The sequence below is a fragment of the Cataglyphis hispanica genome, chromosome 13, assembly GCF_021464435.1.
Source record: "Cataglyphis hispanica isolate Lineage 1 chromosome 13, ULB_Chis1_1.0, whole genome shotgun sequence".
NCBI classification, from domain to species: Eukaryota; Metazoa; Arthropoda; class Insecta; order Hymenoptera; family Formicidae; genus Cataglyphis; species Cataglyphis hispanica.
Genome location: NC_065966.1, coordinates 3,532,000 through 3,546,329, shown reverse-complemented (window position 1 = coordinate 3,546,329; position 14,330 = coordinate 3,532,000). Strand labels below are relative to the sequence as shown.

The 14,330-nt window shown below is 29.4% G+C and overlaps 3 protein-coding genes across 4 annotated transcripts; 2 read left to right on the top strand and 1 right to left on the bottom strand.

Annotated features, from left to right (window-relative positions):
• Positions 1 to 67: 67 nt before the first annotated feature.
• On the bottom strand, positions 68 to 7,893 carry LOC126854001 (uncharacterized). Its single transcript, XM_050600315.1, has 10 exons — positions 7,632 to 7,893; positions 7,160 to 7,396; positions 6,662 to 6,844; positions 6,041 to 6,455; positions 5,628 to 5,904; positions 1,367 to 1,534; positions 1,022 to 1,284; positions 828 to 949; positions 464 to 734; positions 68 to 296 (listed from the first exon to the last, which is right to left on the bottom strand). The coding sequence occupies exons 1-10, from the start codon at positions 7,705 to 7,707 to the stop codon at positions 68 to 70; spliced, it is 2,241 nt and encodes a 746-aa protein (XP_050456272.1). The 5' UTR covers positions 7,708 to 7,893.
• On the top strand, positions 2,281 to 4,970 carry LOC126853954 (uncharacterized protein C18orf63-like). Its single transcript, XM_050600218.1, has 8 exons — positions 2,281 to 2,414; positions 2,629 to 2,782; positions 2,912 to 3,089; positions 3,264 to 3,381; positions 3,500 to 3,590; positions 3,828 to 4,055; positions 4,427 to 4,819; positions 4,902 to 4,970. The coding sequence occupies exons 1-8, from the start codon at positions 2,281 to 2,283 to the stop codon at positions 4,968 to 4,970; spliced, it is 1,365 nt and encodes a 454-aa protein (XP_050456175.1).
• An 825-nt stretch (positions 7,894 to 8,718) lies between the features above and the next one.
• Positions 8,719 to 13,279, top strand: LOC126853926 (egalitarian protein homolog). 2 transcript variants are annotated; one of them, XM_050600120.1, is made up of 8 exons: positions 8,719 to 8,856; positions 9,358 to 9,462; positions 9,541 to 9,729; positions 9,841 to 11,328; positions 11,414 to 11,494; positions 11,586 to 11,830; positions 11,940 to 12,325; positions 12,450 to 13,279. In XM_050600120.1, exons 4-8 carry the CDS (start codon positions 9,922 to 9,924, stop codon positions 12,806 to 12,808), a joined length of 2,478 nt encoding a protein of 825 aa, XP_050456077.1. In that variant the 5' UTR covers positions 8,719 to 8,856; positions 9,358 to 9,462; positions 9,541 to 9,729; positions 9,841 to 9,921; the 3' UTR covers positions 12,809 to 13,279. The 2 variants fall into 2 exon arrangements, with proteins under 2 accessions (XP_050456077.1, XP_050456078.1); XM_050600121.1 differs by lacking the exon at positions 9,541 to 9,729.
• The last annotated feature ends 1,051 nt before the right edge of the window (positions 13,280 to 14,330 follow it).

Genomic DNA, 14,330 nt, shown 5'->3' with positions numbered 1-14,330 from the left:
AATATCTATATAAATACTATTTTATATAGAAAAATTGTATAGTTTATTTATAACAAATAGTTGTATTTTACATGATGTTTGCAGTGCTTGTTATATTTTTCACTTCCTGTATTATATCAGTACCAAGAATTTTGCTTTCAACTTCCTCGCAACAGTTTGTCGCAAGTTCTGTCGCTCTTTCTGCGCCTTTTTTCAAAATTTCATCCAAATAAGCAGGTTCTTTCATTAATCTCAATATATCCTTACGAATTGGAGACAATTTTTCTATCACTACATCCGCCAAAACTAATTTGTATCTATTAAATTAATATAAAAAGAGAAACTTTAAGAATTTATATCAATAAATCTTAAACTTTACTCATCAAATAGTTTACTCCAGAAAATTTGTATGTATTCGTACGTATAAGTAGAAAAAAAATCTATATCTTTTCTTCTAATAAAAATTATATACATTTATACTCACTCTCCTGTATTTAAATCTACAGCTTCCTTACATATTTCATCTGGTGTCTTCCCAGTAAACAGAGAATGTATATTAATTAAATTAGACACTCCTGGTCGTTTTTCCGGCTCATATGTCACTTCAGATGTGAAATCAGTTTTAGCCTTCTTTATTTTTTCCAACAATTCATCTGATTCATCCAAGATGTCTAATCTGGACTTGGGATCTGTATGTGACTTTGACATTTTCATCTCAGGCTCACGTAAGGACTTGATCCTTTGGTCTGGGCCATCTAAAAATATAAAAATTTGTTAAATGAAAGATCAGATTACAAAATCAAAATTAACTTGACTGAATTATGAGACTTACTATCTTAAAAGCTTACCACTGATAAGGGGATCTGGTATTGGAAAGGTTTGCCCAAACTTTTTGTTAAATGTACGCGCTAATTCTCGTGTAAATTGTATATGTTGAGCTTGATCTTGTCCAACTGGAACGTGTGTTGCTCTAAATAAAAGATCTTCATATATATAGTTGCATTATGTATAAACATTATATATGTAATATAAAAATATTTACTTGTATAATAATATATCAGCTGCTTGTAAAACAGGATAAATGAACAAGTCTAGCCGAGTATTCTTTAAGGTTTGTCTTTTTTCCTTGAATTGTGGTAAGTGCGCTAACCTTGGCATAGTTGTGATACTACTTAAAAACCAAAACAGTTTTGTGTGCATAGGTATTTTAGATTGTTGAAACAAGATACTCTTTTCAAAATCTATACCACAAGCCACCAATGTTGCAGTCATCAGCAGAGTATTTTCCCGCAATTTCTTGGGATCCTGCAGCTCACATATCAACAGATTATTTCAATAATAATATAAGAATACTGGACAATATAAGAATATTGCTATATTTTTATACTTGTAACGAAGTTAGTGAATGTAAGTCTGCTATAAAGCACAAAACTTCTTCGCCTGAGTTCTGTAATTCTACCCATCTTTGAATAGCACCAAAGTAATTGCCTAAATGCGCGCTTCCAGTGGGTTGAATTCCAGAAACTATCCTCTTTGGGTACTTGATCTGTGATGTCTACAAAATAAAATATACATAGCAAAAATAATTTACAATCAATTTATCTAAAATGTGATAATAATTCATGAAATGCTTGAAACTAATAATTAATTACATAATCATTAAATCTCCAGGAAGTTAAATAAATCCTTTAAAAACAAGTTTCAGAAACAAATTGTGGTTAAGACGAAACATGATTGAACCTGATAACTATATTCTTTTATCCTTTTAGGTTGCATCATTTGAGCTGTTTCCAAACGAACAGCATTTTTAAATATTTTCAACATATTTCAAATAAATATATAAATGTCAAAATAATTAATCCTCTGAATGTAAGGTTAGATATTATATTACGATAGTTCGACTTTATTGACACACGAGACACGTGACACATGGAGCAGAGTGAATTTTTCTCCTTTTGTTCTGATTGGTCAATTCAACACTACTTTCCCCTACGGATAAGATTTTGAACGCACTCTTAATAACTGTAATACGTTTATCATATAAAAAGATACAGAATAAATAATTTTATTTGTAAAAATAATATTTATATAATTAATAAATGATTTTATTAATATATAATATTTTATCAAATTGTTCATAATTAATTTGTTTCAAAAGAATGTAATAAAAAAGAGCGGGTAATAGTATATTATTCCCCTTCCCTTCATTCTATACAAACTTCATATTCCATCGGATGGAATAATCACATTTTTTATTGTACATTGTACTAAATATAAATGTTTGATTATTAAAATTTAATCATGGTTTCTACTATGAAAATATTTGATATTACTATACCACAAAAAAGCGGTCTTTCTTGTGCGATTTGCAAAATCATCAACTCCGAAAACATTCTGATTTATTCTAAATTTTGTGCGAGGATGCTCAAGTGCCGGTAAATAGCAATTATTAAAAAACTTTATTGTTCTCCAACAAAATTAATAAAATAATATCAATATTAGCGTTTCTCGCACGTAAATTAAAAGTAAAATTGCTGGCAATTAATTTTTTAAAATAAACTTCTATTATCTCACAAACCCTTCTCCTCTAATATATTTTTTTGCGTTATATGTATGTACATGTACATGTATGTATATGTTGGATTTTAGACAATTTCTTCAAGAAACTCCTCAAGCAATGGCTGCTCCAATAACTACTCGAAAAATACTCGAATCTGGTGGTTCTATCTACATTATTGTTATGAAAGAGCTTTTCGAAAGCTACGCTTTCCAAAATCATTGCGACACACTGAATATACAAGTGGTATGTATTCGCGCGATCCACAGAAGAGAGAGAGAGAGAGAGAGCGCGTTCTAAATCTCTTTAAAATAAATTTCTCGCAAGAAATAATTGATATTATTTGTCCTACTTTATCTGATGCAAATTATACAGATAGAGCTGTTAGAGCCCATTCCAACTTATGTTTACAAGGCGTGCCTACTTTATACCATGGAATATAAAATGGCACCACAGTGGAATAAAGTCGGGCCATACCTTGTTGAAGGACAAGATTTTCTTAACTCGACAGGAAATGTCAATGCAGTAATGTTGAATATTAAAGAAATTCACGGTATAAAATTTGTTTTGGTATTATAATCAAAAACTTTTAAATTACTATAATGTTAAATATATATGCTATTTATATATTTTAATGATATATAGAGTCTTTTATGTGATATAAGGAACGATTTATTAACGATGTTAGATTTAAATCGAGATATTATAGTACAGATATAATTTGTAGATAACAGCGCTCAGCTTCTTATAAAATCAGTAAATCTAAAAATACCATTTGTAAGACTGACTAAGGCATGCTCGTCTTTACAATGTGATTTACAGCCACCAGTACGTGTATTACCAAGGTAAGGTATTAAAATTATGAATATTATTAATCTACTATATAAAATCGCAAAACTCTATGTCAATCAATTAATCACTTAAATACAATTAATTAATGTTATTTAATAATTTTATAAATAGTATGAAAATGGCAAATGTGATTCGCATATCAAAAACAATCAAGTGTCTGTTTAAGGATTATGAGGACTTGCGTGCATATTGGAGAAATATGGTAAATCTCTCACTCATCATTCACGAAAACTAATTCTTTTTTTAAATTATTAATTATATCAAATTTTTGTCTTCTTATTTATATTTCTTATTTTCTAAAATAAAAGTCAATAATATCAAAAATAATTAATTCTTCACAAATAAAACTGATTAAATTATATTTGGATATTATTAAACCAAATAAAATAATTCTGTAAATTATAAGAAATATTATATATTTTTTATGTGCTTATTCTAGCACGGCTATATGTTACCAGATTACAAAGATGGATGCTTATTTTATGATATCGAATTCTTCTACTTTAAGTCAAATGTTTTTCTATATCCTGAAATGTGTTTAACCTCAGGACCTTTAGAAATCCTTCCATTTGTGATGGATCCATTGTCAGGAATTTACAAATTTATAGGGGATCTAAGAGAGAAAGTGGCTAAATTATGCGAACAACAATTAGATATATGTTTGAAAGTGAGAAAACAAAAGCTTTATATATATATCTTATAATTTCCATTTTTATCGAATTTTCTCAACCAAATTCTTATTTAATTCTCACATTAATTATTTTCTCTGCTTCAAATTAATATTTTACATATAATAACATTTTAATTGCTATGATGGCTTATATATGATATGTATATATAAAAAAAATATCAGATATATATAAAAATATCAAATATATTTAATTTTTTCTAAAATACATTAATTATGAGTAAATTTTTTAAAAATTATTTGTAAAAGATTCTAAGACATATTATTTTTAAATCAGAGAAATTGAATCAATATACATATCTGATTATTGTAGTCACACTGTATTACTTAATATATAATTTGTCTCGCAGACTACGTTTCATACAGCGGATCTAGCTTATACTCCAATATTACCAAGAGTTAGACTTCCAGCCTACGATACAGGATATGGCACACAATCGAGAAAAATTAGTACTGTAACACCCTTACTTCGAATGCCCGATACCTGTGATATTCCTACAAAACGGTCGCGATTATCATTATCGAGAACTGATTCACTTACGTGCGCGACCGAAATTGATAATTTTGATATAAAGTCACGTTTCACAAGCAAATTTAACTGGCTAAAAACTGCTGGCAGCATTTCGACGTTATTATGTGACGTAAATAATGATATAGTCGACAAATCAATTGTACAAAAAGATGAAAGTAAATCGTATTATTTTAGAACTGAGGAACAAGAATCTGAGAATAAATCTTTCATGGTAAATATGTTGCACATATATAATAATTTTTTATAATCTTTCATAATAAAACAATGTTGAAAAAGATAATATCATGTTTAAGGAGCTGACAGACAAAGAAGAAAAGCCCGATAAACTAAGTTTAAAAGAAAAATTGTCAAGGAATTTTTAAGAAAATATTCTTGTGAATTACTCTTTCAATAATAGTTATTTATTATTATTCATTTCTCTTTACTTAAAACAGTTAATTTATATAAAAAGAAAGATATTCCTATAATAGAAGAATTAACAGAAAAAAGAAAAAAATCAATGCTTATTCAAAATATAAAAATACATAAATAATAAATTAGTTATTAGTTATAAAATAAAATTTCAAATTTTACAAGTTATAGATAATTTATCTTAAAACTCATAAACAAGAAACATAATAGTTTAAATTTTTTACATTCAAATAATTACTGTATTCGTAATCATTTATAAATAAATATTAAGTTTTAATATGTTATATGATTTGTACATTCCTCTATTGCCTCCAGCAAAGCATGTCTGTCTCTCTCGGACTCGATACCAATTTCTATCAAATCTTTATCCGTAAGAATTAAAAATAGATCGCTGTCCACCTAGGATAAGATCATAAAAAAATAAATCGTATATATAATTGAAAAATTATAGCAATTAGAAGGACATCAGAATTAAATTGGGATATAAAAGAAGATAGCTAAACAGAATTAAATAATTAATTCACTACTATAATTTTGCAAGAAACGATATTATCACTTATCCGTTTTTCAACAAATTTGATGCATCCTAATACAGAAATAATACTTACTTCCTGTTCAAGAAATATAGGAATATATTGGCTCAGTCTAAAACGTCTTAGTATTGAAATCATTTTCGTCTGCGACCAATTCAGAAGCATTCCTTTTGGTGGCGTTTTGCAGCGCGGCGGTGTCGGAGTATTTTCGCCAAATACGTTCTCCTCATTAATATCTGGAGGTACATGGGGTGATTTCGGAGGGCTAAATTCGGGTGTAAATCCAAGAGTGACATCAGGATCGCAAGAGAAATTCTTTGTATCAAAATCAGTAAGTTGTATCGATTGAAATCTACAAGAATTTGTTTTTTAAAAAATAATGTTATTTTTTAAATATTTATTTATTTATTTTACAAAATTAATTTAATGGAAAAGAGATGTTTTAATTTCAATAAATAATTTCTTAATTTATTATATATTTATTCTACCTTTTAAGTACAACAGAAGGTGATTCAAACTCGTTCGTTGTGCAATCTTTTTCCATTGTTTTCTTGCTTTCATCTTTATTCTGAAAAATTACGTCTGTTTTCTTTGTAAGATCGTTTTTTTCAAAATGAACAGCATTCGGGGATAGGACAAATGTGTTGTACGTTAAGTTTGGTGATATTAAATCTTGCTTGTCGAATTCTGTAGCTAGAGATAAATGCAATTTATTTTTGTGTTTTTCATTTTTATTTTTTGAAATTAGTTTAGAATCTTTTGTTGTATCGTCAATATTCTCCTCTATAACTTGGATATTATCTGATGTATCGTTCCAATAATCATCCATCGCAGAATCTGCGTTCACCAAAGCGGTTATCTCCGGTATCGTAGAATGTTTCATTATGAGACGAGTGTATTCATCTGCGCTCAATACAAATTTGTTCTTTTTAATTACAATTCTTACATTTTCTATATTTGAAACAAATAAATGATAAAAAAGAAGAGAAGTATAAAAGAATATATCTGATAAAAACAATAATTTTTTTTTATACAACTTGAAATTTTCCAGTATAAAGTGATCAACATTCTGTTGGATCTTCACTTAAATTATTGAAAAATTCTCTTACTATCAGTCGGCATGCCCAATTCCAACAGTCTAAAAAAGAGTTCCTTATCGTTTTTCATAGCAGCAACACATAAGGGAGTAATGTCATCATTAGCCGCGTTTACTAAAGCGTCCGGACAAGCATTGTATACGGTTTCAAACATTTCTTTGTTAATCGCAGCAGCTAATCCGAGAACTGACATACCTATAATAATTAACTATAAATCAATAAATAAATAAAAAAATTTCGTTCCATTTGTTTAAAGATATTGTATATAGTAATATATATATATTTCTAATTTCGAAATTATGCAATTCCGTAACAATATATGGTTTTTGTAATTTTTTTGAAACAATTACAAAATTTTATAACATTAAAAAATTTTTATTTTATTTACTGTGCTGGTTCCTTCGCCTATCTCGGTTTGTTTTGAAAAATTTTTATGTAAGTATTTTTTAGAATCATTATTTTGATGACAAAAATTAGACTATGTTGAACGATTACGATTTGTTTATTTACCGAGATAAGTCACTTTGTTAACTTCGACGTCCTTCTTTAAAAGCAATTTTACAGTATCGATATTTCCATTACGAACTGCTTGCATCAGTGGAGTCCAGCCAAATTTATTCTTCCTATCTATAACATGATAGTTTTCCTTTTGGTTTAAAATTTCCTTCACGATTCGGAAACAATCATTCGCTGCGCTTATATGTAGCAAGTTCTCATCATAACTATTTACAGCATTCAAGGAGTATCCTTGAAAAAAGTTATTTTATATTTTACTTATTTTTATAATAATAAAATATTTATACATATAATGTGAATTTTTTATTAATTTTAATGAGACGCCAACACATAGTATCTTTATATATGCGAAAATAAATGCATAATATTTTCGCGAAATAAAAGACTCATAGTTTAAGCATCAATTATTAAATACAACAATTATTTTACATTAGTTAATTCATATATTTAAAAAGAATGCTATTACCTTGCTTCTGCATCGCCGTAATCACTTGCGTTTCGACAGTTTCTTTGACATTGTCGTGCGATTTTGTTCTCTGCATTATCTCTATTCTGATTATTTGTGTATTTATCAAAATTTATTCACATCATTTAGTAAATCTCTCTAATTTAATATTTTTAATTATATATCATTACTCATATATTTTGTAATCACTCACATTAAAATTTGTCTATTTTTATATTTACTTACATTAAACTGATGATTATAATAATTCTTATATGTGTGGAAATAAACATCAGTTCTGACTTCCATATAATACTCGGCTATGTTATTATTTACTTAAATTATATATATATATATATATATATATATATATATATATATATATATAAGAAATATATACATATGATGTATATATGTGTGGCGTATATGCGTATATATGCGTGCGTGTGTATATATTTTATGTGCTATATTATAATTAATATGACCCATTAGGTAAATGTTTCCTTCTTTATACAGATATAGTTTATCAGATAATAAATTTTTTAATCCATAAATATCACCCCATACTAAGAATATTTGTATTAATAAAAATGTAAAATATAAAGACAAAAAATTTACAACAAATAAATATGTATTTGTATGGCTTTTTATTTTCAGGAAAAAAGCGCTTTTGTACGACGGATGTATTAATTAGGGACATAATATTAATTAGGGAAAATAATAATATGATAAATGCATGGCTATATAGACTATTCCGTTCTCTTTGAGTTTTACTCGAAAAATAAGATTAATCAAATAATAAAAGATATAATCTTTTTAATCTCTTAAAAAGCAAATTATAAAAAGTAAATCCGTATAAGGAAACATATGACCCAACATTTCCGCTCCCATATACAGCTGGAGTTAGAGAAGCCAAGTGACAAGTGATAAGTGACAAAGTCCCGTCGATCATCATCGTCTGTCATCGCTCACGAAAATCCCTCTGACGGTGTTCATTCCAAACAGAAATTCATTGAGTATGCTAGAGTGCATTCAGAAATTCTATCCGTAGGATAAAGTAGTTTTTAATTGACCAATCAAGACAAAAGAAGCAAACATTTCTTTGTCTTGATTGGTCAATTCAATGCCACTTGTACTCCATGAGTAAAATTTCCGAACGCACTCCTGGCTCTAAGGGTATGTTACGTATTGAATGCATTGCATCGCATTAGGGTTAACTGTGATTCTCTCGTGCACCGCTGCCAAGGTATACATCGTCGACGAGAGAGTCGATACTGCGACAGCAGCGAGGACACGGTTGTGGGAAATCACAAAATTGCCCAATAACCTCCGGGGAATCGCTCGCTGTTTGCTTTTCTCGTTTCCGTCTCTCCCTTTCTAGCTATGCGAGAACTGCTTGACCTATAAAAATTACACCGTCAAGATACGAAATTTTTTTTTTTTTACACAAACACGCGTTCTAATATATTACAAATTCGCGAGATTTATTCCTTGAGACTCGTCTCGGCTGCATTCTATTAAATAAAATAATATCACTTGATGTATAGAAGCAAATGTGCAAAAATATATTTTTCAGACTTTTATAACACATTGTATGACACTTGTTTGCATTTTATATCGAAACTTTATAATGGAAAATAAATGCAGCTTTTAGTGTTAGTTTGCATTAGATGTTTCCGAATAAAATTAGAAATCTTAAGGTTCTTCAGATTAAACTAATATCTTTAACATTTGTTATCATCCACAGGAGGAGGAGAAGGTCTTATAATGTATCGTTTCTGAAAAACAATTAACGGTTCTGCAAAGACAACAATGACTGAAAACAAATTTTCATTATCCATGTTGGACTAAGGTACATATTTTATCTAGAAAGATTTTTTTTTATATGTTGTACAAATATGAATTTTGAAACATTTAAAATTCTTCTCAGATTTACATTTTCCTCCATTATGTTGGTTATGCAATTATTTAATTTAATTAGAAATTCAATCTCAATAAATATATCCATCAATAGTCAACGAATATATATCTTGGATATATTTTTATAAAGGCATAAATACAAAATGCTGGTAGTTTAGTGATGTGCCTTTATCTTCAATATTTCAACTTTATTATGACGGTAAATATTACAACAAATTTGATTATATTTAATTTTTATAAGCAATAAAAATGTTTTCAAAGAATCTGACATTTGCCATAAAGTTTTGTTTCCTTCTTTTTGTTTCTACAGGAATCATCTTGACATTTTGAAGAAAAATTATATCCTATAAAAATATAAACTTTTTAAAAGTGTAGCTACATATATATAAAGATGGATAGCTCAGAATATGAAATGGTCAGAAACATGACTCTTCTCTTCTTCTTTGAACGACTGATGGACAAGGGTGGTCCACGTACATTACATGATCTAAGCTGCCAATTTGGAGCAAAAGGATTCACGAAGGAAATGCGTCAAATAGCAGGAGGATCGCAAAGTGGCCTTAAAAAATTTCTAGCACAATATCCGGCACTATTTTTAATTGACGGTGATTATGTGTCTGTTAATACATTTCAACCAGTTGTAGAGGAGGAGAGCGGAAATAAATCTGGTAAACGTGACTATGCCCGCGAGGCTGTAGAATACTTTACGAATAAACTATTGCAATACGGAGTGGGCACCGAAGTCCCTATCAAAAGTCTGCTGGGTCATCGATCACAAGCTTCACCAGAGGTTAGGCACATATCTGGTCAACATTACAAGGAATTTCGTGATTTCCTTTTAAAGTATCCTGATGCATTTGTAATCAGTGAGGATAATGTAATATTGAAGCAATACGAAGGTATAAAAGCAGAACCTTTTCATGAACTGGAGCCAGATATCCCAATAGATCCAGATGTTACAGCCAAGCTGTTAGACTTTTTCTGTATATGCATTGAACGGAAAGGCTCAATTCTTATAGATCAACTATTTAATATGGTTAATGAGAAATTCTCACATGAAAATTGGAAAAGTATATTTAACACGCCACAGGATTTATCTACTTTTATAAAAATGTTTCCTGATGCTTTTCAAGTGCAAACCAATTTAGTGACATTAATAGGTCGACCGAAATCTTCTATGATGGAGCCTGCAGTCGCGAAAGCGAAAACTACGAGTGGCAATCAACGCAATAGCGTGACTCATACCAATAATGCAGTGCCGACCGTTTCACCGAACAAGATTCAATTTTCTCAATCGTCTTCGAATCAATCAGAGAATATCTGTAATAATGCGACGTTTCAATCTAATTCGTTGCAAAATGCATTCACATCGCCTGTCGAGAGCAATAATAATTCGCCGCCCGTTAGTTTGCAACAACAGAGTCTCAAGCAAAGATTCAATACAATTGTTATGAGAACTCTGGCTGATAATACAGAGCGGGATCGCAGTTTACAAACTGCCCAGATGGGCGACGCATGGAAACTGAAAGTGTTGCAACAAACTAGAGTGATAGCAACACCACGGGAAAGTCTTCAAGTTATAGAGGATATAATAAATCCTCGAAAGCCTCCTCCCGATGGTAAAGTGGTCGTGTCTTTTGATTGCGAGGGCATAAACCTCGGTGTCAAAGGACAATTGACACTTGTACAAATTGGTACAATGAGTGGTCAAGCATATGTGTTTGATTTATTCACATGTCCGAATCTTGTTCAAGCTGGAGGTCTTCAGAAATTGTTAGAACATCCTCATGTTATTAAGGTAACGAAAATATTATTAAAGTAATAATGGAAAGAAATATATATGTTGTATATAATATTACATAAAATTGTTTTTACTTTTACAGGTAATTCACGATTGTAGAAATGATAGTGTCAATTTGTACAATCAGTTTAAGATAACATTGACGAACGTTTTTGATACACAGGTAATATTAATGTTTCTTGTTCCAAATTAGCATTATAATATATTGCTACAAATGAAGTATGTAATAATATGAAATAAATATCTTGTATTAGGCAGCACATGCAGTGCTTCAGTTCCAAGAAACAAGAAAGCCTGTATACAAAGTTAAAAATGTTAATCTGAACACCTTATGCGATCATTACGGTGCTCCATGTAATCCTCTTAAGGAACAATTGAAAAATATTTATCGTAAAGATCAACGCTATTGGTCTCGGCGGCCCATGACGCGAGACATGCTGATTTACGCGAGCAGTGATGTTTTGAGCCTTGTACCTCAAGTTTATAATGCCATGTTTAGGTATAGTTTTATTTACTATTATCTTGAATAGTCAAATTTTAGATAGATTTAATAACAGCAAATTTTATATATGATTTCTCTAATAATGATTTCTGTATATTATTAACAGACTTATAAAGCCGGAAGTACAAGGTCTTTTTGCAGAATTATGCGAAGAACAAATTCAAATGCATATAAGACCAGCAGATGTAAAAGCGCGTAAAAAGCAGCGAAAAGTGGAAACTGAAGTAGCAGATCTGAAAAAAAGAATGGAAGAAGCGACAAGTAAAAATATCGTACTAAGTAACCGCGAGATTCGGCTTCTTCGCTATTTGGATCTTACCGAGGATGAAAAAGAAAAGCTTAAAGGAAGTTACAAAGTTGCGAGAAAACTGGAAAAATTAGAGAATATGGGTCAGGATAAAGCTGACAGTAGCGATGACGATGATGAAGATAAGACAGATGATCCTGAATATCAGAGTTTGGAAAGTTACACATCAGAAAATTCTCATTCTGGTAAAATTAGTACAACATGATCGTTTTATGTTTCGCATTTCAATTAAAATAAAAATGTTTCTGATTAATGAAATTTATTAATTTTGCATAATGAGTTTAATGATTTGGACATCAATTTTTCTAGGTGGTATATTATCTCCGCGAAATGTTGACACCCCAAGCTTGACCGAGTCGATGCAAATGATGGATGAAATACTATCAGATGGGCGGATGGATAAATTGGAAAAAATAGAAAAATTGGAGGCTATATTATCAGCTGTTACCAGCTGCACGACTGATCAGCTTCCTGCCAACAGTGCTGATGCATCACCTACCAAATGCGTCTGCATGTGTCAAAGTGACAATTCGCGGACAGATCGCCAAGCTGCTGGAACTAGTGTGGCTTGTCAAACGCTTAGTACAGGTGATATAGTAATTACTAGAATTTTTGTCAGTGAGGAGGAAAAAGAAAGAGTAAGATTACAGAATTCGCCAAAAAAGTAGATATTACAGCTGCTGTGAAAGTAGTAGAAAAGTTGCCATTTATAGGTTTTTTTATAAAAGGAAATGAATGCATAAGAGAAAAAAGTAATTAAAATTTATCTATTTTATGTATTATAATAAGAATCATAGAGATCAGAACTAGCAAAATTTACAAAACATATGCTTTCTGGCATCTCTGCCCCTTTAAAAAGTGTCTTAAATGAAGCAAGCCTTGTTATATATATGCCTTTTCAAATCTGATAATGAATCAGATTTCTGAAAAAAGGTAATTAATTTTATACGAGGATATCGTTTATTATTTGTCTAAAGATTATCTTTCTTTTACAAGCATTTAAGAAAGACCGAATCGTGTTTAATGATAGCTTTTTATAGGCAGACATGTGATTTTTAACAAATTACGAATTGTGACATTTTATGTTTATTTCGAAATTAAATGATTAAAATATAAATAAAAAATGCTATTTTTTTTAAGCAATATATATACATATATATATATATATATATATATATTGACAGAATTGTCGTACAGTTTACATAAGCATGATGATTGCTGATGCTATTAACAGTGTTAAGAGAAATTAATAGGATGTATATCATGCTTAAAAATTTTTTTATGTGAAGTACTGCATTAAAATCGCTAATTTTTTAAAGTTTTGTACGGCCTACTTTGCATCACTTATTAAAAGGAACGAATTACCGGTAGAGTATAACAGCGATTTATTTAACAAGCAAATGCTTTTTCCCTATAGAATTTAAATTTGTGCACACAAGATAAATTTATGTAGATCTCTTCTTCCTTACATCGATCCAACTTACATCGATCTACTTACAAATACAATTTATTTATATATATAGCTATATACACAAGTGCCAATTTAATATAGAATATGTACAGTAAATTGATTAACAAATAGATATTTTATATTTCTATGTAATTGTGTGCTTGATAAATAATTATGCTTGTACTTTCAATAAGAGATTATAATTTAATAGCATTAAATAAAATCTACTCATTATTCATCGTGTAGTATCACAAAGATCTGCTTTCATATTCTTGTAATACAACATATTATTAATATATGAACTGCCAGATGAAATGTCTGATAAAATGACTATTGCAAGAGACTTATGTAATTCATTACTACAAATTGAAAGTGTTTTTAGTGCAATACTTTACACATGCGAAAATAATACATGTTTATATAATATACATATCAATCGCGCATACCATCTTTTTTAATTAAAAATATGGAAATATATAGCCAAAAGTACATAAATGATTCATTGATGAATCATTTTCATTACTGTATTAATAAAGGGAGTCTAACAAAAAGACTCAAGTATAAAATTATTCAACTAAAAATATGTTAAAAATTGTTACAATATATATCTGGACAATCTATATAAATTTTTTTTTATATAATCAAAACACTAATGCTATATATACCAGCAATATCTTTTACAAATTAAAAATTGTTAAGAATATGAGATAAGTATATTGGGCGTTTTTTTGGTTCTTTGG